The sequence below is a fragment of the Myotis lucifugus genome, unplaced genomic scaffold (genome assembly GCF_000147115.1).
Source record: "Myotis lucifugus unplaced genomic scaffold, Myoluc2.0 scaffold_69, whole genome shotgun sequence".
NCBI classification, from domain to species: domain Eukaryota; kingdom Metazoa; phylum Chordata; class Mammalia; order Chiroptera; family Vespertilionidae; genus Myotis; species Myotis lucifugus.
The window spans coordinates 2,869,059-2,895,823 of NW_005871117.1; the positions used below are offsets into that span (position 1 = coordinate 2,869,059).

The following is a 26,765-nucleotide window of genomic DNA, read 5'->3' on the forward strand; positions in this document are numbered from 1 at the left end:
TCTGAGAGTTATATCTATGTGCCTGGCAAAGGCATACTCATTTTTAGTCTAAAGATAATTTGTAGGTCTAGACCATATTTTTACAACTGCCATAAAATATTCGACTAAATCATTAGATTAACATAAGTTCATATTGACAGCCTACTGGAAACATATTGTTAGGTCTCCTTTCATGTACTTGTTATGATTTTTTCCCTCAGTTTCACTTACTGGGAAGACACAGGGGAAGAGATTTCATCAGGAACAATGACAGTGCCTGTCACAAAATGTTCTCAATGTTTCCATTTGTTACTATGGCAGTGACAAAGAGGGTTCCAAATGAAAGGGCAGACCTGCTGTGACTAAGCGCAACAGGACAACAGGAAGAAATGTCCTCCTGACCTGGGAAATTAGGAAATCGTACTTAGAGATTATAGAATTGTCTCCATTTCCAAGGGTACAATTGTAGCACTTGGGCTTTTGAGGGAGAATGTGAAAAGGGTAGTTCCATCAGAGCTGGCTAGTGACAAATAAAGGGCAAATGTGACAAAGTGCTTAAGAACCCCAAATAGATAGAACAAGGAGGTGTGCTTGTAGAGGCTGAAGGATTTGTCACTGTCACTAAACCCTTGAGATGGAACTATGAATTCAACTTATATACATTTGGGGTATTCATTTTTAAATTATACATGAAAACCTATGATGTAGCCATATATATTTTATGTGGCTAATAGGAACACATGGTACTCTGGTACTGAGATATGTAATTAGCACAAGGTAGGTGAGGGGATGCTTTATTCAAGAAGTTAAATTTGAGAATGATATATTGTTATGCAAAGTCACAAAAGATAGAAACACTCTTAAGCCAGCAAAAATTGAAAGTAATAGGAGCATATATTAACTATCTAAAGATAGAATGTGTCACTCAGAAAGGAGATCTCTATATATAAAAGGCTAATATGCAATGTGTCCCCTCAGGAGTTCGACCAGGAGACCAGGAGTTTGATCGCTTGCTATGACGTGTGCTGACCACCAGGGGGTGGCACAGAACATGGCGGGCAACCAGTGGCGGCCGGGCGCTGAGGGAGCGAGGGAAGGAGGAGGCAGGGAGGCAGAGAGGCAGGGAATCTGATCGGCCCTGATCTCTGGCCAGGCCTAGGGACCCCACCTGCGCATGAATTTCATGCACTGGGCTTCTAGTATATTAATAATCAGGCAAGAAAACAAAGAAAAAGGAACTACACAGTAAATGTAAAACTTGTCATTGCCTCTCCATTCATTTGCAAGGTAGAGGAGTTTGCTCCCACGGCTGGATTATTTCAAATCCTAGCAGAAAGGAGTTCCTTGGTGTAGAGATGGGAGTAGGGGTTTTTAGCCAATGGATTTTTCTGTATTTTAAACTAACAATACCTCCTTTATTGTAAGATGAATGTATTGGCCTGGTGCTACTAAACAGATGATTCATATAACTTCTTGTATGCTGACCAAGCAAGTTTATGATCTGGCTTTCTGGATCTCTGTAGTGCAATCAATTCTATTGCTTAGGAAAAGCTCCTGGTTCAAACTCACCAGGGACTACAGTCCTTCGATTCCCTACCCTTTCTCCTCTCTTTTTTGCAACAATCTTACCCTACAGTCCTGAGAATCCCATCAGATAACAAAAGCTCCTGTTCAATAAATAAAGTCATCTATTCAGATGAGAGGAAGTTTCTCTCTGGCAAAACCAGCTTTTGTTAGTAGGGCTGGTCTGTGGTTCTCTATCCTAATGAGATGTCCCTAAAAGTTCAGAGAAGTACAGTGCAGTGAGTAAGAGCACTGCCTCTGGGGCCAGATGCCTGGTGTGAATCCTGATTCTGCTACTTTCTAGCTATGAGACTTTAGGCAAGTTACCTAACCCCTATATGTCTCAGTTTTCTCATCAATAAAATGAACTGCCAGGAGCTTTTATGAACATTATATGAGTTAATATATGTAAAGTGCTTAAGGTATGAATTGGCTCATAGATGCTATATAAATTTATCTATTGCTATTACTATACAGCTTGACTTACATAGAATGTGCTGAACATGTTGACATAAGTATTCCATTGCGAAAATGACAGCATATTCATCTCATTGCATGACTCAGTCTTTCAAGATCTCATTATCATGGGAACTGATCAGAGTAGAGTTAAAGGGAGAAAAAATGGCTCCCTAATTGAGGTACCAGCAGTAGTACCAGCCTGCCTTCTTCTTTGTCTGTACTGATTCCAGCAATGTGTAGTGAAATGCAGTGTTTGGATCCAGGGTATGATGAAAGTGAATAGAGTGAGGAAGCTGTCATGTCTTTAAAAGGGGTTAGCAAACTACAGACTGAAGGCCAAATCCAGCCTGTGGCCGGTTTTTGTACAGCTAAGGAAGGTTTTTACATTTTAGTGTAAAAAGAAAAAAATAAAACAGAAAATAAGCAATCAAGCAAACAGAACAAGAAAACTATGCAATGCAGCCTGTATATGGCTTGCAAAGCCTAAAATTTTCACTATGTGGTCCTTTACAAAAAGTTCCGTACTCTTTCCTCTTTATTTACCTCACTGTACCCTGACAGTAAATATATAATGAAGCTAGGCAAGTAGAATAAGATAAAAAAGAGGCTGAAAATCCTTAACAAAGAACCCAAGTGCTTTGCTGAGGCAGTCCATGCATCACCTTAAGCACAATACAAATAGGGAGCTAGCTGTTCTGCATCAGTATCCTAAGAATGATTTCTCTCTCCCTCAAAAAGTCTCTGTTCTTCCCTACTACTGGAAGCACTACAGGTAACCAGGGGTCTGGAAGGGAATCTGGTGTTGCAGAGCCAGACAGCCCAGAGCCACATTAGGTTACCATCATTTGCCCTCCGAAATATAAAAATAGAGAACACTTAAAGTTTTAAATATTTTACTTAAAAAGACTACATGGAGACAAGTTTAAAAGTTTCGTACTAAGATTCCTGTTTTAAGCAATTTCTAACCAGGAAATCAATAGTGTTTCCTTAATGTGTTACAGAAGTTGGCCCAATTCTGGATGAGATATTTTTAGCCTGCATGGAGTTACAGCTCTGAAGCAGTATGGAATAGAAAAAAATAGCTGCAAAATACTCTAATCAATGATGAAGCCTTTCAGAGCAAAGAAAAGAGCATGGGGCATGCTACCAGTCTAATGGTTAACTGCTCATTTAAGACTAAGCATGAATAGCTTCAAAGAAGAAAATATGAAATATTTATGGTGCTACAAAAGACCATTAAAATACATACAAACATACATATATATGTATTTTGAACGATACTGAGTTAAAACCACCACACAATCTTAAATGTTTACCATGATTCAAATTATTTTCCAAGAGAAGAAGGACAATGGTCAGCTCCATTTGCCTTTTTTTTCCTTGTCATGCTTGATGGTATGAGAAGTAAACAGATCAGGAGGGACTCTTGTGGGTTATCATTCTAAAATCTACAGCTTTACACACACCATAACCTAGCTTACCTACACTTAACTAGAAGGAGCTTAGATGTATCAAAAGAACCTTTGAACCAGATTTTAGATCAATCTAAGTAATGAAGTCAAGAATCTCCTAATTATCTTGATCTTGTTTTTGAGTACTCATTTCAAAAATAATATGGTCCTTATAAATGGTCCCAGTTCTTGCTAAGCCTGAACCAGACAAAAATTTAACTCTTCCTAATAAGATAAACATCCAACTATTGTGTTAGAAACACAGGTTAACCAAATAATATAATCCTTAGCTATTAGCAGCATACTGTTTAATATTTATCACAATTTGTCTTAAAGAACAACAATGTGTTAACATTTAAGCCCAAAGGGCTATGAATACACTACACACTGTACTTGATGCAGCTTGTTTGTGCAATATTCTGACAGACACAATTAATCTTGTGAAAATGACTAGGGGATAGCACAATAGTAAATTATATTTAAGTCAAAAATACATAGTTTCCCTGTAGTAAAATACCTTCTTCATACTTACAGTGATAGTAGCATATGGAAAGAACATTAGGAGTTAATTATTTAAAAGAAGAAATTAAAAGCTATTAAATTCATAAATCTTGGCTATCTGGTAGAGACAAGGGTTAAGGAAATGTTTAACTTATAAGTATAAAATAAATGAGTCGGTACCTCCAACAAATGCATCTCCGGCTCCATTGGTATCAATAATTTCTTCCTGGTCCTGATCCAAGACAGCAAAAGCGGTGACTTCACTTTCTGCAATTAGAGCCAGAGAAAGGCAGACTGACTTCTCTTTGTAATACTCAATATACAAACTCACCCATTAGAGCTGAAGCTCCTTCATCATTCATCTTTCAAAGAGACATGAGCTCCAGCCTGTATGTGAGCACTCAGGAACCAAGGTGCAAAGGCATCTGTAAGCAGGGCTTTTTGGGTAATTTTTAGCATACAGATGGATTTTTGTTCAGAGTTATACCTAGGTGGTTCATTTTTGGGGGAACGACTGTATGTGGTAACAGTACCTTTATGGACAGTGCAAATTCTTGAACAGAAACGATAAGCTAAAGGAAGTGTTTATAAGGTCTGGATCATGGATCTCTAATAAAGCTTCAAGCTTGACTGCATTCTGGGAAGTGAAATCCTGGATACAGTAAAGGGCTATAAATTTTAAAAGTAGAAATAATGATTCCTCTTGGGTGTTTCTTTACAGAAAACCACAACGGCACAATAGAAATGCAACTATTATTCTATTATAATACTTCATGCCAAGGTCAAGGGTTACTGATTTTTTTTTTTGGCTTATTACAATAACCTAACCTGGTTATGCTTTAGTACGGAGTCCCTATTTCCTTTAAACTATATGTCAACTAGCAAAAGGGAAAGCTGCCACTGAATGTATGGGCAGAACAACTCAATGGGTTCCCTCTCTCTTTTTTTAATCCTCACCCAAGGATATGTTTATTGGTTTTAGAGAGAAAGGGAAAGAGAAACATTGAGATGAGAGAAATATCAATCGGTTACCTCCTGTATGTGCCCTGACTGGGGATCAAACCTGCACCATGGGTTTGTACCCTGACCAAAATCGAACCCGCAACCTTTTTGGTGTATAGGACAATGAACCAACCAACTGAGCCACCAGGACACAATGGGCTCTTGTCTCACAGCAGTCTGGACCAGGGCTTGGTTGATTTGACTACAGAGTAACCTAATACAGTACTTTAAACTTGGCACATGACAATGGAATGAAGTTATTTGTGATGAAATCTGGCCCAGAGGACATCTGCAAAAGATTGTATAGTGCTCTTTATTGGGGGCTGGAACTTCTGAAATCACAAATTTGCATCCCTATGGGGACAATGTGGTCAAAGACTTGTAAACTTCAGTCTCACCTAAGATCAAGAGAGAAGGGAAAAGGAGATCTTGAGAACCTTAAGGTCTTAGTAAAGAACTTAAAATCACAAACAAACAAACAAATAAACAAACACCATGTTCTGTCTGCCTTCTGGTACCTGCAGCTAATAAATACTTTCAATAATAGATAAACATAGATTTGAAAATGCAAAAAAAGATCCTCTTGGAAAGACTGATAGTCAAGAAGGGCTCATTCACTTAGTGGTCCCTTTTGACCACATGGCTGTAGGTGCTAAGAAGACTCCATACCAGAAGCATCTACTTAAACTCTGAATAACTAACTTTCCACACGCTGTAACACCAGAACCTACATGGCAGTTAACAAGATTTTGATTAATTGGAAGTTAAGGCATAGTTACCTAGGATTAAAATTCTAGGGAGCATGCAGGACATACTGTTACACAGGGAAAAAAAGATGTAAGCAGACTTTATTGAAATAATTAGGAAAGGGCTAAGTCTGATTTAGGAAAAGGTCTGTACCATAAATATTTATAAAGAAATCTAGTTTTATTACTTCCAAGTACAAGTCATACTATAAAGGGAATTAACAACTATAAACTAAGAACAAACAAGCACTAAGTAAGTAAAACGAGCTAAGTTAATAACACCATTGCCATTTATAATAGGGTTACATTACATAATAATATAACATGTCTATAAAACATTTTAGGTAATATAAGAATTAATTACTGGATTACAGATTTGAAAATAATTATATATAAATGGTAAGTAAGCCACAATTAGACATAACTCCTTGAGTTCTTTGTTTGAAAAAGTTATTGCTTTTTGGTTGGATAAATCCTTACTTCTGAATAGAACCTAATTCCCAAAAGAGATTATTTTGAACTTTGTTCTTAGAATCATGACTTCTTGGTCTAAACCACTGAAAGTTCTGAGTGCAGTGTTACTACTCGGGTTTTACTGGATGTATGTGAAGAACCTTGAGATGCTTTATTTTCACGGATCATATAAAGTTCAATTTCCTGAAACGTAAGGTAGAATTATTTTCTTCCTTTATTAATACAAGCTAATATAAGAATATCAAGAATGTAAAAGAGATGTCCTAAATCAGTATAGACACAGTCCACTCTCTATTATTCTGTATCTGGAGAGTGATATTATGAGAACTCCTTTCAAAATAATGACCATGAACATTTGCAAGATCCTAAAATGTGTTCTAAATAATTAAAAAAAGGATTAAACAATGTTCAATAATATACTTTAAAAATGTATTTCTATTGATTTCAGAAAGGAAGGGAGAGGGAAAAAGAGATAGAAATATCAATGATGAGAGAGAATCATGGATTAGTTGCTGCCCACACGCCCCACGACTGGGGAGCGAGCCACAAAGTGGGCATGTGCCCCGACCGCAATTCGCATCGTGACCTTCTGGTTCATAGGTTGATACTCAACCACTGAGCCATGACAGCTAGGCAAATGTTCAATAATATTTAAGTTCAATTATATTTTTGGTACATTCTTATTTTTGTGAAATGTGGTGAGTGGGTTTACAGGGCTATCAAAAAAGAACCTCACACAATTAACCAAATAGTATTCATGAGCATGACCGATTCCATAGCCTTCTAGACAATTTACTATATAAGCATGTGAAGTACCTCACTAAATCTTAAGACACACTGATAGGAATGGGCACTAGTCAGTCAATGAGGCCCAGGTCTCTCATTAGGACTTAGCTTCTTAGGTATTACTAGTAAATGGGCCTGAAATAGCTGTGGGATCAAGTAGCAAAATTATCGTTTTGTCCTAATTATAGAAAAATGACAGTTTTGATGAAGTACTTCTACTTAAGAGACTAAGGTAAGTAAGAGCCATTGTTTCTCAATTCTAACCAAACTTTTTTGTAAAGTGAGAAGAAAAAGGTTTGGGCATGATGAATCATGAGCTACCCCAATCAGACAGGAAACAAACACTAACAATTCAGATTTGTTTGATGTCATTTATAAGATAAGACCCTCAGGGTTTGAATGATATTTAGCTTATTTAAAATACAAAATAGTAAAATTCAAGTATTTTCCAGACAGTTTATACAAATAATTTACTTTTCACTTGACTACAACATAAGCTCCACTTCTAATGACTTAAGAGGCCAGACTGGCTAGAACCAAACTCCTCACACATCTGTAATGCTATGCCCATTATAGTAGAGATGGTTAGTTCATACAAATGACAATATACACCAGTGATGGCGAACCTATGACATGCGTGTCAGAGGTGACATGTGAACTCATTTTTTTGGTTGATTTTTCTTTGTGAAATGGCATTTAAATATATAAAATAAATATCAAAAAATTTCTGTGTGTGACATGGCACCAGAGTTAAGTTAGGGTTTTTCAAAATGCTGACACGCCGAGCTCAAAAGGTTCACCATCACTATCTACACTAATAAAAGAGAAAGATGCAAACTGACTGTCCCTCTGTGATGTCCACCAGCCAATCAGGCGTGAGTATGCAAATTAACCCAACAAAGATGGCCGGTTAATTTGCATACGCAGGCGCTGAGTGGCCAGGGGCGGGGCAGCCACTTGCGCACATGCTGGTGCCAAGCAGCCTGGGTCCTGGGGATGGGTGTCCTCGGGACCCAGGCTGCTCTGAGCCTGTAGGCCTGCATGTAGGCCCGGAGCAGCCGGGGTCCTGGAACACCCCCAGCCACTCCGGGCCTACGCTCACAGGCGCCGAGTGGCCGGGGGCAGGGCAGGAACATCCCCAGGACCCAGGTGCTCTGAGCTGGTGCACATGCAAGCGGCCGGGGGCGGGGTGGGAACGTCCCCCACAGCAAGCAAGCAGATAGCAGGTCGCTGGCATGGCAGCGAGGGGCAAGCAGTCCCCCGCAGGCCCCCACAGAGAGCAGACAGCAGGGCCCTGCTTGCCCCTGGCCCCGGCGGCGAAGGGCAAGCAGGCTCCCACAGAGAGCAGACACCAGGGCCTGCGATGGCGTCAAGCAGGCAGGTCTGCCGAGAGCAGAGAACCACGGGGAGCAGGCCTAAGCCGTCAGTAGGACATCCCCTGAGGGCTCCCAGATTGGAGAGGGTGCAGGTCGGGCAGAGGGACCCCCCCTCCCATGCATGAATTTGTGCACCAGGCCCCTAGTATCAAAATAAAAATAAAATAAAAAATTCAGTCGCTCAGTGCCAAAGAGATAGATTGAATGTTTCTGTAGCCTTATCCCTCCTAAATTAACTATATATTTTAGTACTGTGGACACACAACCTCATGATAATTAATATCCTTAGGAAATTAATTGTTAATTACTTGTTACTGTTTTGTTGATGTCACCTCTAAATTGTAGGGAAGATATAATTGAAGAGGATACATAGCAGGATGAGAGGCTGGTAGGCAGGTGTTTTTAACCTTAAGGTAGACTGCAGTCACCACCTCTGCCACTGCCGCAAGGCATGGAAAAGAGAGAAAAATTATGGCAAAAATTCCACCAGAACGTGAAAACCATGACCGGGTAAAAACCAGAACTCTTAAGGTTCTTTAAAGAGGCTCCTGCACCTTGGCCATTCCTTATACTGAGGTAATTTCCAGAATACTAATGTTTTTGTTTGCTTGTTTTCTATCATCCTTTTATTTGGAGATCATTATAAACTATCAGAAAAGTGTGGAGAAAAATAATCCATTGAACTACTCCATAATGTTTATCTAAATTTACCAGTTTTTAGCAATTCCCCACATTTTCTTTATCGTTCCTCCCATATATATGTATATATTATTATTTATTCTTTCAAGCCATTTGAGTATAAGCTGCATATATTATACATTTGATTCCTTAATAATTCAGTGTGTATTTCCTAAGAACAAGGATATTCTTTTAGATAACCATAATATAGTTGATAAATTAAAAAACTTAACTATTATTATTGTATCTAATCTATACTCCATATTCCAATTTTGTTAATTGTCTTTTATATAAAAAATAGAGGCCCGGTACACAGATTTGCGCACCGGTGGGGTCCCTCGGCCTGACCTGTGGGGATTGGGCCGAAACCGGCTCTCCGATTTCCTCTGAGGGGTCCCGGATTGCGAGAGGGCGGTTCTCGGTGATGCACCCAGAATTGGGCTCCCACCTCTCTGGTTCCAGGATGTGTCACCTGAGAACTGCAGCTGCCAAGTCACCGCAGTTTGGCAGCTCCTGCATTGAACGTCTGCTCCCCGGTGGTCAGTGCACGTCATAGCTACGATTGAACGGTCGCTTAGGCTTTTATATATATAGATTTTTTTAACCTGTACAGGGTACAGTCTAGAATCAAATATTATTTTTAGTTGTGCTAATTTATTTTTAATTTAACCTTGTAAATATAGAATGTATACATGTAGTTAAAAAATATCTATATATATATAAAAGCCTAAGTGACTGAACGACCGAACAACCAGTCACTATGACGTGCACTGACCACCAGGAGGCAGATGCTCAACTCGGGAGCTGCCCTCTGGTGGTCAGTGCGCTCCCACAGCCAACCTCCTGCGGCCCCTCCCTCCAGCCAGTCAACCTCCCATTGCCCCGATTGGCCCCAATTGCCGGCCAGGTGGAGGGACCGCACCCATGCACAAATTCGTGCACCGGGCGTCTAGTAAATATATAAAAAGGTATGCTATAAAAAACTCCTTCTCAGCTCTTGTCTCCCATTCACCCAGTTTCTAGTCCTACTACTTTCCAATTAGGTTATCACTGTTATTGCTTTCCTGTATCTCCTTTCAGGATTTCTCTATGCATATACAAGCAAAACATTCTTATTGTTCTCCTTAAAAAAAAAAGTATCATAATATGCAGGTTGTATTGGACCATGTTTTATCATTTGGAGATCTATGTTGGTAAACAGAGAATGCCCTCATTTTTTATGGCTGCATTCCAATAAATAGTTCATTGTATTTAAGCGTTCCTTTACTGATGGCCGTTTAGGTTGTTTTCAATCTTCTGTTATCACAAACAATGTTGCAAAGTACTAATGCTTTTATTTTAAATAGATCCTAAATTTAATTATTTTACTTAATAGCCAAGTCAATAATATAATTCCTACTTTATATAGGGAACTGACACAAGGAAACGAAGCTGTTATACAAATAGCATGAAATATGCCAGTGTCAAAGAAGACGGGAAAAATGAGAATCCAGGAAATGCTTTGCTTTTCACTAGGATACACATACCAGGATGTGAGCAAAGACACCCTGCTCAGACTGGCCTAATAAACAGGGGAGTTAAACAAATGACAAATCTGCTAATAATAGAGATTTATAGAACAATCCTAATTAACAAGGACTGTTGGGAATGAAGAGCTCTGGGTTAATTTAATTTTTTGGTTAACTAAAGAAATAGCAGAAAGTCTTTTTAGTTGGAAATCTTTGTAAATGTATTAATATAATCATATACCATGACATCCCTGCTTTAATTAGTTTAGTTTATTGAATGGAATGAAATTTTTCTTTGATAATAGAGAATCCTACAGCACAGTTAATGTCATTATTCTGAACATCAGTTCTTATTGTAGTTCCAAAGGCATAAGTGCTTTCATGAAAGGCAGGATAAATGGAACGGTGGCAAGTATACTGGATTAGGACTCAAAAGACTCATGATTTTAGTCTGCTTTTGGCTCAGCTACTTATTTAACAAATACTTAAGAGCTTATCATGTGTCAAGCACTCTATTGGAGACTTGAAATACAGATATGAATAGGACAAAAAAAACCCTGTTCTCATGGGACCTACATTCTAGTGAGGAAAGACAATGTACAAGTAACAAAAAGCTGAACAAGATAATTTGAGATAATAATAAACGCCACAATGAAAATGAAACAGGATGAGATAGTGAAGTATGACAGAGGAAAAGAGTTAACAATTTAGACGGGTGTTACTTCCTCACTGAGGAGGTGATGTTTGAATTGAGACTTCCATAGCAAGGACAGCTGTGTGAAGACCCAGGGCTAGAGTATCAAGTGCAGAGGCCCTGGGCTAGCAACAAGCTTGGGGTGCTTAGCCTGTTTAAGGTTAAGAAGGTCTAGAGTGAATGTGAGGAGATCAACTGTGTATGTGTGTGGTTGAGGGGGGGGGGTGAAGAATGGGGAGGTGGGTTTTGATAGAATTTCATTCCAAGTAAAATGTGAAACCATTAGAAGGTTTTTTTGTTTATTTGTTTTTAAATATATTTTTTATTGATTTCAGAGAGCAACAGAGAGGGAGAGAGAGATAGAAACATCAATGATGAGAGAGAATCATTCGTCGGCTGCCTCCTGCACGCCCCCTACTGGGGATTGAGCCCACAACCTGGGCATGTGCCCTTGACAGGGAATCAAACCTGGACCGTTCAGTCTGCAGCTCTACCCACTGAGCCATACCAGCCAGGGTACCATTGGAAGGTTTTAACCAGGGAGTGATATGATCCCATCTTTAATTTTAAAAGCTTATTCTGGAAGTCTTATAGAAAATGGACTGGGCTGAAACGGCCCCGGTGAGGTTAGGACGGCGCCGGTGAGGTTGAGACGGCTCCGGTGGGGTTAAAACGGCCCCTGTGAGGTTGAGGCGGCCCCTGTGAGGCTGAAACGGCCCCTGTGAGGCGGGGACGGCCCCTGTGAGGCTGAGATGGCCCCTGTGAGACTGAGACGGCCCCTGGGAAGCTGAGAAAAATACCACATGAACTCACTCATTTATGGATAATAAGAAACATTATAGACTGATGAACAAAAATGGATACAGAGGCAGAACAGCATTGAGCAGAATGTCAAACTACAGTGGGAACCCTGGGGAGGGTTGGGAGGAGTAGGAGATCAACCGAAAGACTTATATGCATGCATATGAGAATAACTAATGGACACAAGACACTGGGGGGTGGGGGAAGCCGGGGGAATGTCAAGGGGGAGAAAAAAGGAGACATGTGTAATACTCTTTGTAATACTTTAAGAAATAAAAAAAAAGAAGAAAATGAACTGAATGGTGATGGCGAGTGCAGTGAATGATGCTAATTACCAGGAGACCTTCTGTAAGTCACACTCTTAACTTAAACTCAGGTTTACTATTTAGAAAATGAGCATTACACTTGCTTTAGCTATTTTCTGTGACTTTTATTTGGATTAAGTATTAACAACGTTATGAAAGCACTCTGTCAAACATAAAGCCCTATAAAATTTATAAGGTGTTTTTAAGAGCTTATTTTCTTCAATCAGGCAATGATAATAATATCATTGAATAATCGCCATGAGCTCTTTATAGTCTGTTAGGTCCTTTAGGGAATATACAGGAGAAATATGAAGGCATGATCCTTCTTCTCAATGAACTTAGAATCTAGCTAGAAAGAGAAATCTAGCATGTGTGAAAGAATGTGTGAAGTATCATACAAAGTAATACTCCTTATAGTTGCAGCAGAAGTTCAAAGAAGGAAAAGAACAATGTGAATTTAATGAACTGAAAATGGTTTCATGGAGAAAACTGAACTTAAGCCAGGTATTGAAGCTGTGGCTAGTGAAGAGGCTAGGAAAAGAAAGGGATGTATATCCCAGGAGGCATGGAAAAAGAGGAAAGTTTATTATTTCAGGTAAGGCAAAAAATAACACAATTTGTGTTGGGTCCAGCCATCTCTAGGGAGACTTTGAAAGCCAGACAAAAGTTTGGATTTGCTATGGCAGGCAATGGGATGCAACTACAATTTTTGAGTAAAATTCAAATGCTTACTGTGCACCCAGGTACTGCACCAAGTGTTTTATATACTTCATCTCATGCATTCTCACTGCAATCCCATGAATTAGGTATTATTGACCTGATTTTATGAATGAAGACATCAAAGCTCACAGAGGCTGTCAACTGCCCAGAGTCCCGTGGCAAAGTAGGACTTTGGAACAAAAAGAATGAGAAAAGAAGTAAATGTGATTCCAAAGCTGCCATTCCAGCAATGTTGGAATTTCCAGCGACTGTTTTTCTGAAAAAAGGTGATCATGAAAAAAACAGATTTTGATTAAGCAGTATACAGCAGTTAACTGACATTTAAATTCCCCTCCCAAGCCCTGTACTGATAACTAAATTTGACTAAATTGAGTAGATAAATGCCCCACAGAGAACAGAGGCAGTATAACATTGTCGTTAAGAATATGGACCAGACTGCTTCGGTTCATAGTTCCAATTACTAGTCAATTTCCATTTACTTGCTCGTAACCAAGTTAAACCTTCTGTGCCTTAATTTTCTTATGTGTAAAAAAGGGACAATAATAGTAATTATCTCACAGGGTTTTTTGTGAGCATTAAATCAGTTAATGCACTTAAAGCACTTAGAGCAAAATTGGCACAGAGTAAGCATTTAATGAATACATGCACATGAGTATTATTAACCTTAAAATGAAACTTTTGGGAACAGGAATTCATGTCTCACTTAAAACTGCTGCTTCTGAAGGCATGGTTTTGACCTTGAGCACTATTCTCATTTGCAATAATGTCTTTTAGTTTGTTCATGTTTTCTTCTAATTTTCCACAAATGTTTCAAGTAAATGTCAGTTAAAGTCTTCAGTGTTGAATGTATACAGGTAAGAGAATAAATGAGTGTTTGCTTTTAATATGAAAATATTTTTTCATAGAAAAGTGACCAAGAAAACAATGATAGATGTCATTACTGCTCTAAAACCTTATTTCCCCTTTGTTTGGTATATATTTATTCTTTAAGAGGCACCTGATATCTTTAATAGGTTCACTAAATGAAGCATATCACTTTAATCTTATACAAAGCAGTTCATTTCAACCTGTTCTCTGTTTCTTTCTATGCATTTGCTCCATTCTCATATCTATGAAAACTGGTTTCCTCTGCTGGCTTAACTCATAGGTCACTGGCCATCCATGGACTATCTAACCCTGTTGAGTTCCTATCTTTGATCCAATTGGTTATGCAAGGAAAAGAGCTAGGGCTCATGGCACAAAACATGGCTACTTAGGTAAGGGGCTATGGGAAAGGCAATTTGTCTGATGATCTCTACCACCCAGACAAAATGCTTGGCTCATTATAGGTGCTCAGTAAATATTTATTGAATGAATAGAGTGATTTTCATGAATACAAATCTAATTATGTTATTCTGTTAAAATCCTTGGATGGTTCTCTATTGAAGTTTTAACTCCAGGGCATGAATCCAGTCTGCTGTTCAAACCTCATCTTTTGCCATTTCCTGACCTGTAACTGTTCTCTTGTCATACTAATAATTTTTCAAGGTTTTTTATGCCTGTGTACATACCAAGTTTACTGCTCAGATTGTTTTTCACTATTAAGTTACCAAGTCCCAGGTTAGTCTTGTCTTCTTGGATGTAGTTCCTGACCTCTCGGGGTTCTGATAGAAGCATAACTGATTAGTTCCTCTTCTGTGCCATCATTTATAACCTTCACACACCTCTAAGAAACTACTTATCATACTTATAATTATTTATGTGCAAGGATTTTCTCTACTAAACAACAAACTCCTTGTGGGTAGGAATCATGACTTAATTTTATTCCAATCTCTTAGCTCTGTACCTACTACATAGTAGGTGCTCAATAAACATTTATTATTACTGAATATTCCTATTGGATTTTAAATTCCTTAAGACTGGTCTCTTTCATCTAGCAGAGTATAACTCACTATATATTTTCAAAATAATCTTGAATAACTGTTGTATAACTATAATATACTTCTCTAGGTTAGTTTAGTAAACCAGGTAAACTAAAGATTCTAATTGTCAATAATCCCACTTTTTAAAAAAAACTTTTTATTGGGGTTACATTGGTTTGCAAAACCATACAGATTTCAAATGTACAACTCAATAAAACCTCATCTGCACACTGTACCATGTGCCCATTGCCCTAAGCAAAGTCTCTTTCTGTCCCCACTCCTCCACTCCACCTTATCCCCAAAAACCCTTTCCCTCTGGCTATCACCACTCTGTTGTCTCTGTCTCTGTATTATGTATATACGTTTTTTGGTTAATTCATCCACCCTCTTTCATCTAGCTTTTTAGAGTTATTAGGATTAAATCTAGTTTATAAATGCTTGTGTGAAAGGAAATCATACACCTGCTTGAAAATCAGAGGGTAGTGTGCCGTTTCACCAGTGAATAAATTCAATCTTGCACAAATTACCCTAAAAAAACCTTTCCAGATCTAACTCTACTGAAGACATCCTGTAGAAATAATGAAAATATGATTTGATTGTTGCCTTCAAGCAAGTTGCTTTCTATCATTCAGAAATGAAGACACTTTTATGACTCAATGAACCTAGGTTCAGATCCTGCTTTCTGATATGGGGACTTTGAGTAAACACTCGGACTGGACCAAACCAAGGCAATCAAATGGGTCTAGTGACAAAGGTGGGTTCATCTCATGAGGACACTATATTTAAGCCCAACTAATATTTATAGGTGTGTGATCCTTCCTTATAAAGAGACTAGGAGCTCTTAGGACTGGAAGAACAGAAAGAGGCATTTATTAGATAATGCATCATGATTATAGAAAAAACGGAGACCAAAGATCAACAGGTTTCTTGACATTTTTATGGTTTAGTCCTAATCACTGCAGCAGTAGGATACTAGACATTATTGGTATTCTAAGTGTACCCCTTCTTAAAATCATGTATTTCCTTCTGAGTATAGCAGTAAAGATTTTCATAATAGATATACAAAGATGCTTTTGTTATTAAAGAAGAAACTATTGCCACCACTACATCTAACTGTAGACTTTCAGTAAGATTTCTGTTTGAATTGTTGATGGTGGCAGTGGCAAACATTTACGAAGCTTACAAAGGAAAAGTTGTATTAACTATCAGGGGGATCAATGTCTCCTTTTTTCTCTTTACAGATTAGAAAAAACTTTTAGAGCAAGAAAGCACTGCTGAAATATCACTGATGTTTAGTGGTTTGGAGGGATGATAATGCCTCAAGGTAATGTCAAAGTTTTATACTGAAGGAAAAAGATTTTTTAAGCATTCTATACTGTACAATAAAATTAAATTTTCCCAAAGTATAGAGTTAATTTCAATAGGTGCCCTGACAAACACAGATAAATGTTGTGAGTACTAATTATCGTCCAAGAAACTGAATTGGATTCACAGATCACTTGACTACTTGGAATACAGTGATAAAATCCAGTGAGTAACCATTTTATCCATTTAAACAGAACACTTTTCTTTAGTCGTTTGCTAATCTCTTTGCACTTAAAAGTAGATGAAAATGTAAAAAAAAAAAAGTAGATGAAAATGTGTAAATGTATGGTTAATTACCTGCTTAAAAAAACTCACGTACAATATTTTGCATTGCTTTTAAAGCTTGGGTATATTCCTCCTCCTCATTCTTTATGAATAGAAGTTGCAGCATCAAGTTTTTACAAAGTTGCAGGAATAATTTAAAGATCATACTCATGCCTATCCAGAGATTAAGAAGAATGGCACACTATTATAAAGAAATGATAAAGACTTGTCCCAGAGCAGGTCATCTTTGTCATCCAATATTGTGCCAATTACTGGTAATTCCTCTTAGAATTGGTCCTAGTAATGATTCCTAAGTGGTGCTTCCATTTCCCTCCCCAAAGTAGCATTTTAAATAATTCTCAAACCCCCAACCAATTCCCACCCTCAGAAAGAATAGCTCATTAGGGGTCAAGTCTTACACTTTGCCAGTTATGTTGAACTAATAATAGTTCTTCCACCAAACAATACAAGAATCTGTATCTTTGTTTATGAGACCAGAAGATGGGAGATAATTCAACTTAGGAACAACATCACATTGTATAGCTTTAGAGTATACATTCAAGTCTATGTAAATGGCACCTACTAGACTTGGCCTATTCATAGACCACAATACTATGTATACTTCCTCAGATGACCCAGAGGCAATATACAAACTGATCAGGCCACTGAAGTCAGTGCAGCAAGGCTGGTGTCATTAATTGTAAGGTATGTGAAGTTTTGACAATGGCTACATCTGGACAGAAAAAATTTGTGCTGAGCTAGTTAATTCTTTGAAAACACAAAGTAATGAAAAAGAAGAAGAAAAGTCTCTATTTTTAATGTACTGACAAACTGTACTAATACCCCCATTAAAATCTATTTTAAAAATTTCATTTCAGATAATATAACTAAATGTTCTATGTGAGCTATAATATATAAGTATTAGCAATTACTTTTTATTTTACCATAGTGGCTGCTGATAAGCAAAGAGAAAAAAAACCCATAATCTGGTTAGCTAATTCCTAAAGCCTATATTTTGAGCATCTGAGGGTAAGGTTCACATTTTTTCACATTGATAGCAATACCCTAAATACTTGGAGGGTGAAGAGAGCATATACTGGACCACATAGGTGCCTTCTAATCCTTACATCAGGTGTCTTGGTTATAAAGGCCTGGAGACAGAAACATCTTTCACACTTTCAGGGAAGGTGATGAGCACAAACTTTGACTTTCTTTAGAGCGTTATGTGGCTGGGAAATATGAAAATGTGAACATTTTATCTAGCATATTCCAAGGTTAGGAAGTCTTGGACTAGATATCAGATAACTCTTATTTTCTTGATTATACATTTACACAGTTAGTGGGAAGAGATGGGGATAATTATTGAAATCTAGCAGAAAGCCCATTATATTAAGTACTAAATAAATACTTAGTGACTGGCTGTCAGTAGAATTTAAAAGACTCCTAAGCTAGCAATCAAGTATATTTTCTGGTAAACTATTTTTTACATGCTATTTTAACAAAATAGAGAGAAGTTCTGTATTCCTTAGATATTTTCTTAGTGGTTACCCTGAGGATTACAATTAACATCCTAAGTATATAAAAATCTAGTTTGAATTGATACCAACTTAGCTTAATAGAATTCAAAACCTCTGCTCCCACAGCTCCTTCTCTCTTATGTTGTTGTTACAAATTACATTTTAATACATGTGTGCCCATTAAACATATACTTATAATTATTCTCTAATGTATTTGTCTTTTAAATCATGTATGACAAAAAGAGGAGTTACAAACAAAAAATACATTAATACTGCCTATTATATTTACCTATGTAGTTACCTTTACTGAAGTTCTTTATTTCTTCAAATGGTTCTGAGTTACTGTCTAGTGTCCTTTCATTTCAGCCTGAATTCCCTTGAGCATTTCTCAGAGGGCAGGTCCATCTACTTGCAATGAATTCCTTTAGCCTTTGTTTAGCCAGAAATGTCTTACTTTCTCCCTTTCTGATGGACAGTTTTGTCAGATATAGAACTTCTGTATTCCTAGGCCCATTTTTCTTTTCAGCTGGAGAATTATAATTACCAAAAAAGGCTAACGCATGAAGTAGATTCTCCACAGTTCACAATGCATTTTAATTTATTGAAGATGTAAGAAGAAAAAATTATAGTGTGGCCACAGACCAGTGTTGAACTCAAAACAGGAAAGTTTTAAGAAATTGGTTGTTGATTGTACTTTGATAATTAAATACACAAACCTATGATCCTTTAAGGCTCACCTAATTAGCATCAAATGAGTTTACTTAATTACAGCTGTAAATTAAATGCATAAGGTTTGCCTCATCTCAAAATAATTACATGTGCATTGTAATGTGAATTATGGAACATTAATTTGTAGTTTATCGATTACTCCCTAAACAGAGACTGAGACTCATTAGGACAAAGCTATTATCATAGCAGTTTTGATAAATAGTTCCTAGAAAAGGTTCTTGAATAATGTTTGCAAATAAATTCTTTAACGGAAAGGTGTACAAGTATCAGAATTGGTATTGCCCATTTATTGCAAAGCCCTACCCTAGAAAAATGTGCTCCCTGAGATTCAGGTGAGAGGCATATATATGCTTATATCTCATTCTGCACAGAGCTAGGAATTTTTCAAGTTTTAAGTAGAGGCTATAATTACTTCTTAAAAAAAGTCTTTAGCATAATGAATAATTTACAGGTCAAACTATTACCTTTAACAAACCAATTCTTAGCATCCCTCAGATAGAGGAAATGACAGGTTAACTAGCATGTTAAGAAACTTTCTGCTATGTTCATTAGACCCAAGAATCACTAAAAAGGGAGCAAAAACTATCTTCCTCTATTATGTGGATAGTTTACTACAGCAGCTTTTTTTTTCTTCCTTATATTTTAAAAATCTGACAAAAGGAAGATAAACAATCCAATAAAAAAAATGCACCTAAATAGACACTTTTCGAAAGAGGACATACAGAAAGCCAAGAGACATATGAAAACATGCTCAAAGTCACTAATCATCTGAGCGATGCAAATCAAAACAACAATGGGGTACCATCTCACACCTGTCAGAATGGCTATCATCAACAAATGACAAGTGCTGGAGAGGATGCAGAGAAAAAGGAACCCTCCTTCACTGCTGGTGGGAATGCAGACTGGTGCAGCCACTGTGGAAAACAGTATGGCATTTCCTAAAAAATTAAAAATGGAACTGCCATTTGACCCAGTAATACCATTTCTAGGAATATATCCCAAGAAAGCAGAAACACCAATCAGAAAGGATATATGCACCCCTATGTTCATAGCAGCACAATTTACCATAGCTAAGATTTGGAAACAGCCTAAATGCCCATCAGCAGATGAATGGATTAGAAAACTGTGGTATATCTACATGATGGAATACTATGCTGCTGTAAAAAAGAAGGAATTATTACCATTTGCAACAGCATGGATGGAACTGAAGAGCATTATGCTAAGCGAAATAAGCCAGTCAGTGAAAGATAAATACCGAGGAGAAACCAAGATGGTGGCATAGGTAAACACCCGAAATTGCTGCCTCGCACAACCACTTCAAAAATACAGCTAAAAGACAAAACAGACATCATCCAGAACCACAGGAAGGCTGCCTGAGTGGAAATTCTACAACTAGAAGGAAAGAGAAAAGCACACTGAGACTCAGAGGAGGTGCGGAAGTAAAGTACAGAGGTACAGAGGCTCGAGTGCGCACGGAAAGGGGCTGGCAACAGAGGACACCAGTGTCTTTTGCAATCGGAAGGGAGGCACAAGCTCCCAACGGCCCTGACTCCAGTTCCTGGCGAGTCTCTGGGGACCCAGACTCATATGGGGAGAAACTGGACTGTCTGGCAGCGGGCGGAACTCGAGGGCGGCTTTCTCTCAGAGGTGCTTGCAGAGATTACCGTGGGACACTGAGACCTGGGGCCTCTTAGGGCAGGACTGAGGATCAGCCATAGCTGTTTGCTCCGCCATGTTGATTCCCTGAGACCCAGCCCCACCCAAGCTGTGTGCAGAGGCTTTTGCATATGAATGCCCTGGCCCTTTGCAATCTGAAAATTACCTAACTGCAGCTGGGTCAGAAAGACCCAGAACATCCAAAAGAAGGCCCAAGGCCCCACAGCAGCTTGCATTGCTTCACAGCTGGGCCTCATCTGGGCACCTCCAAAACCCACACAAGGAAGAGGAATCTGCAGATCTCTCCATAGCTCCTGCTGGGTAGCTTCAGGCAGAGGCTAAATTAGCACCTCCTTAGAGATCCAAGAGTCTGTGTACCCAGTGGTCAGATTGGGACCATCCAGATTACAACTCCTCAGATCCATAAGGGACACACTCAGGGGGGCAGACTCAGTGAGCACCAAAGCCCCACTGAAGCAAGTCTTGCCCCATAAGGGTTTCTTCAGCACAGAAGTTCTCCCACTGTAGACACAGCTGGTTCTCACAGCCAATTGGCCTGGAGGTCAATTCCTCCCAGTGGTACCTACAACAATCAAGGCTTAACTACAACAAGACTGTGCACAAAGCCCACAAAGGGGTGCACCAAGAGTGTCCACCCCAGGTAATTGGGGAGGCTGAACCACTGGGCCCTATAGGACACCTAGCACAGAAAGCCACTCTATCAACACAGGGAAGCATAAAAAATGCAGAGACAAAGAAACAGATCACAAATGACAGAAATGGAGGAAAGCAAACTACTGGATATAGAGTTCAAAACCACACTTTTAAGGTTTTTCAAGAATTTTCTAGAAACCGCCGATAAATTTAGTGAGACCCTCGAGGATATGAAAAAGGACCAACTAGAAATTAAGCATACACTGACTGAAATAAAAAATAATATACAGAGATCCAACAGCAGACAAGAGGATCCCAAGAATCAAGTCAAAGATTTGAAATACGAAGAAGTAAAAAACACCCAACCGGAAACACAAAAAGAAAAAAGAATCCAAAAATATGAAGATAGTGTAAGGAGCCTCTGGGACAACTTCAAGCATCCCAATATCCGAATTATAGGGGTGCCAGAAGAAGAGAGAGAACAAGATATTGAAAACCTATTTGAAGAAATAATGACAGAAAACTTCCCCTACCTGGTGAAAGAAATAGACTTACAAGTCCAGGAAGTGCAGAGAACCCCAAACAAAAGGAATCCAAAGAGGTCCACACCAAGACACATCATAATTAAAATGCCAAGGGCAAAAGACAAAGAGAAAATCTTAAAAGCAGCAAGAGAAAAACAGTTAGTTACCTACAAGGGAGTACCCATATGATTGTCAGCTGATTTCTCAACAGAAACTATGCAGGCCAGAAGGGAGTGGCAAGAAATATTCAAAGTGATGAATACCAAGAACCTACAACCAAGATTACTTTATCCAGCAAAGCTATCATGTAGAATTGAAGGTCAGATAAAGAGCTTCACAGATAAGAAAAAGCTAAAGGAGTTCATCACCACCAAACTAGTATTATATGAAATGCTGAAAGGTATTCTTTAAGAAGAGGAAGAAGAAAAAGGTAAAGATAAAAATTATGAACAACAAATACACATCTATCAACAAGTGAATCTAAAAATCAAGTCAATAAATAATCTGATGAACAGAATAAACTGGTGAATATAATAGAATCAGGGGCATAGAAAGGGAGTGGACTGACTATTCTCAGTAGGGAAAAGGGTGTGGGGGGGGCGGGAAGAGACTGGACAAAAACCGTACACCTATGGATGAGGACAGTGGGGTGGGGGGGGTAAGGGCAGAGGGTGGGGTGGGAACCGGAACAACTGTAATAATCTGAACAATGAAGATTTATTTTTTAAAAAAAGAAAGATAAATGCCACATGATCTCACTCATTTGTGGAATATAAAGAACATTATAAACTGATGAACAAAAATAGATACAGAGGCAAAGAAGCATCGAACAGACTGTCAAACTACAGCGGGAAGGCAGGGGAGAGTTGGGGCGGGGGAGTAAGAGGTCAACCGAAGGACTTGTATGCATGCATATAAGCCTAACCAATGGACACAAAACATTGGTTGGGGGTGGGGAGGTGAAGGCATGTGCCGGGGGGTAGGGGAGGCAGGGGGGAGGTCAGTCAATGGGGAAAAAAGGAGACATATGTACTACTATTTGTAATACTTTAAACAATAAAATAAAAAAATCAAAAAAATCTGAGAAGGTAAGAAAATTTGCTGCTAGAAAATCCATGGAGAATTATTAAAAGCATAAATACAGGGGTGGGGGAATGGCCGGGAGAGGTCAATGGGGAGAAAGGGAGACATATGTAATACTTTGAACAATAAAGAATTTAAATTAAAAAAAGAAAAAGAACTGGCCAAAAAGAAAAAAGCATAAATACAGAGTAATCATGGGAAAAAATATTCTAACTCTAGAATTTTTTTTGTTTTTTGTTTTTTTAAAGGAAATGACTATGTTGATCAACTGGGAAGAAACAGCCCAGTTCAATTTAGTGCCTTTAATTTTTGGTTGGGGGTGGGAGGGGGGAGGAATCTTAACCACCAATAAAAATATTTCAAATGCAATTTCATGAATAGGCCTTACATTTTCCTTAAATATAAAATGGATTTCAGTCACAATATGTAATTTTCATGTTTAAAAGAGAAGAACTTTTCAGATCAGCCCGGTTCCTACTGTCTTTAAATGCACCCATCATTTTTCACATTTTCTTTTTCCTGCTCTATTGTGAAGCAATTCCCACTGACCACACCTCTATCTCTTACTGAGCTTATGTTATTTCCCTTCATTTTTCTTGGATATTTTTCGCTGTGTGCCAAAACAAACTCTCTGCTGCCAGAGCCCGGAGCACGAGCTTGGCCGCGCACTGTAAACGCTAACGTGGCTGGGAGCACTGGCGCTATTAGACTTCAAAAGCAACAGAGGTAAAAGCTGAGCAGGCCTGTCAAGCTTCTCCTCTGCATTTGGAATTTCTAACTTTGGCCACCATAGCCCCGCCCCGCCCCGCCCCCCCTTACAGTTTTCTGCCATTTTCTCCCTTTAAATATAGAGACTGAGGGGGAAGATCTCAGCATAGTAATCCTGTTTTAATTTAGCCCAATTTTGGCCTAAAGCAAACATGTAATTACTCATGATTGATTTTAAAGAACATAACTGACTCTCATGTTCAATGGGTCTACGTTTGACTCTAACTAGTGGCTTCCTCTCATTTTTCACTGCCTTTCAGTCTTTTCCCTGTTATCTTAATCCCCAGTGACTGAGGAATCATAAACTGCCACTCTCCTACTACACAAAGTATCTGAATTATGCAACTTACATTTCAGGGGACTTAATATGATTAGTTTTGCATCATGTGTTCAAATTCAGATTAAATTCAGACCTCTGTAATAAATGACACGATGCACGAGGGCAACCATAATTATACAGTTATTGATGAAGTTCCTGTTGATAAACAATGCAAACATTAGGAAATACTATTTTGCAATTAAATGATGAAGAAAGCTGTTTACTGCCTTCCATTCTATCCTCTGTAAATAAGACTGAAGTTGCAGATGTTCCTGTATGCTGCATTGATGTTAAATGGTGCATGATGCTCTAGGTGGTTCCCATAACCTTGCTTTGTCTACTATGAACTGACTCAATTGATATGATAATAGAGAAAAGAGCTGGGCTGAACTGGCACAATTTCCATAGCTTTGAAATTTGCCATTATTGGATGGCCAACTGCTTCTAAAAGTTCTTGTTCGGTTGTGCCTACAACAGTGTATTAGACAAACAATATTTTGAAATTAAACACTCAGGTGGGGGCATCACTTATTGAAGCTTTTGTCCCAACAAACATGATATTCGTCAATGCATTTCTAAAGCTAACAATAGGGAATTCTGTGATCCTCTCTAGGATCAATTACTATTAGATTTAGTACAAAGAAAGCAGACATCATTCTTGGGGTCACAAAACGGTGGCACTTGGAGCTTTTTTAACACAGGAATTATGTTTGGAGAAACACCTTTCTCCCTTTAGAAAACCTTTATTTCCATCTCATTATTGTAAAATATTATACTTTAGATTTAGAAATAATAAAGTCTTCAATATTGCTCAATATTATACATTACTCATGAGAAAAATTATCATATAAGAGACCCTATAGAAGAATAGTAGGAATAGCTCTGATGTATGAAAATAAAACAACACACTAGAGAACCTCAAACACTGAAGAAAATCCCAGTTCATTCCATAAACATTTTAAACAGTAATAGGAGAAAAACACCATACCTATAAGGGAGAACTAAGAATCTTTGAATTTAGAGATTTAAAAAAATTATTGTTGTTTTAAAAAATATTTTCATTGATTTCAGAGAGGAAGGGAGAGAGAGAGAGATAGAAACATCAACGATGAAAGAGAATCATCAATCAGCTGCCTCCTGCACGCCCCACACAGGGGATGGAGAAGCAACCTGGGCATGTGCCCTGACAGGGAATTGAACTGTGACCTCCTGGTTCATAGGTCCATGCTCAACCACTGAGCCACGCTGGCTAGGTCTGAGTATAGGATTTATGGGCATGTAATGAATGAAAGGATAAGATATCACAAATGTATCTTTAGTGAGTGGACAATTAAAAAATTAGGAGGAGAAGAACTGCAAATAAATGGGAAGAATGTAACTTAAAGTTAAAAAAAAAAAACACATGTAAAAATCCCAGAAATGCTAACGGAGGTGTAATATAAAACAGGAAACACAATTGGGCTGCCCTGTAATACCTAAGGGTCAATATTAAAGATTTAACTCCCCAAAGAACAAATTCCCATATGACTGGCTGGATAAGAGATGGGATAAAGGAATTTAAAAAAAAGAACAGATGAAAGAAACTGCACATTCACAGAATTAATGCTTTAAAGAAGGGCAACAAGAGTCTTTTTAAACAAACCCTATTCCTAAGCTTGATTCAGGTTTAAATAAAGTTTGTCCTGATTTTTTGTTTTTAGTTGGTTTAAATCTTAAATTACAATGAGACCTTTCATTCTGAGCATTAGTTTTATTTCAAGAAGATTACAGAATAATAAACTTAAGGAAAATAGAGCCCCTCGTACACTGTATTCACTGTCCCTCATTACTGGGCTCATCCCTGTGGGAAAACTATAACCTGTTAATAAGGACTGTACTCCCTATCTGATTAATATCAGGCTTGGCCATGTGACTTGACTTCAGCTAAGGAAATGACACAGGAAGTGATGCAACAGCTGTAAGAGCTACTGTGTAGTTCATTCATCTTGTCTTTCCCCCTCTAATACAACGAGCATGCTCCTGATTGGGGCTGCCTTCAGTGTTGGTCCTAAAATGAAGAAAACATGGAGTAGTGCCTCAGTGAACACAGTGAAGAACAGGCCTGTAAGTGAAGAATAAATATTTATTATTGAAAATCATTAAGCCCTGGCAGGTTTGGCTCAGTGGATAGAGCGTCGGCCTGTGAACCGAAAGGTTCCAGGTTCGATTCCAGTCAAGGGCACATGCCCGGGTTGTGGGCTCGATCCCCAGTGGGGAACTTGCAGGAGGCACCCAATCCATGATTCTCTCTCATCATGGATCTTTCTATCTCTCTCTCCCTCTTCCCTCCTCTCTGAAATCAATAAAAATATAAAAATATTAAAAAAAGAAAAAATCATTAAGATTTTGAGGGTTATTTGTAAGGTTTAGCCTTACCTGGTTAATGAATATAAAAAGGGGCATATTTTTAATCCTAACAGAATTCAAAATTATGAGATAAAGACTATAGAATAACTGCTTATTTAAATTTGAAAATGCCTTCAATTTGTCTGAACCAAAATATAATATTAGATTAAACATTCAAGAAATGCCCTTAAAGAGCCTCTGGATAAATGTGGTATACATGATAAAATGTGCCAATGAGGATGCCCTGGTCATGATTATCCCTGTTCCTTAATAGCTTTCTAAGCAACCTAGAAGGACAGAGAAATATTAATATGAGTTTTAAGTAGGTTCTAGGGGCTTTTGATAATGGCAGAGTAGGTAATTTAGACCAACTGTCTCATTAAGACCAATCAGAACATCTGGACAAAATGTAGCTTTAAAAAATGTGCTTGAGGCATTCGAGGCCTAACAAAAGATTAAAGAATTACCAGTATAGGATATAACAGATGATGAAAACCAGAGGGGTGAGCCTGGTGTTTGATGCTGCCGGGAGGACAACACTGGGAACCTAGAGCCTG

General features: G+C 38.3%; 1 protein-coding gene across 2 annotated transcripts in view; it reads right to left on the reverse strand.

The window, feature by feature from the left end:
* ADK (adenosine kinase) overlaps window positions 1-26,765 on the reverse strand; it is a 448,784-nt gene that overhangs the window by 31,522 nt on the left and 390,497 nt on the right. For both annotated transcript variants that reach the window (XM_006090233.2, XM_023755075.1), the window contains one exon: window positions 4,134-4,220. In XM_006090233.2, the coding sequence (XP_006090295.1) occupies window positions 4,134-4,220 (87 nt within the window). The remainder of the gene's footprint in view (window positions 1-4,133; window positions 4,221-26,765) is intronic.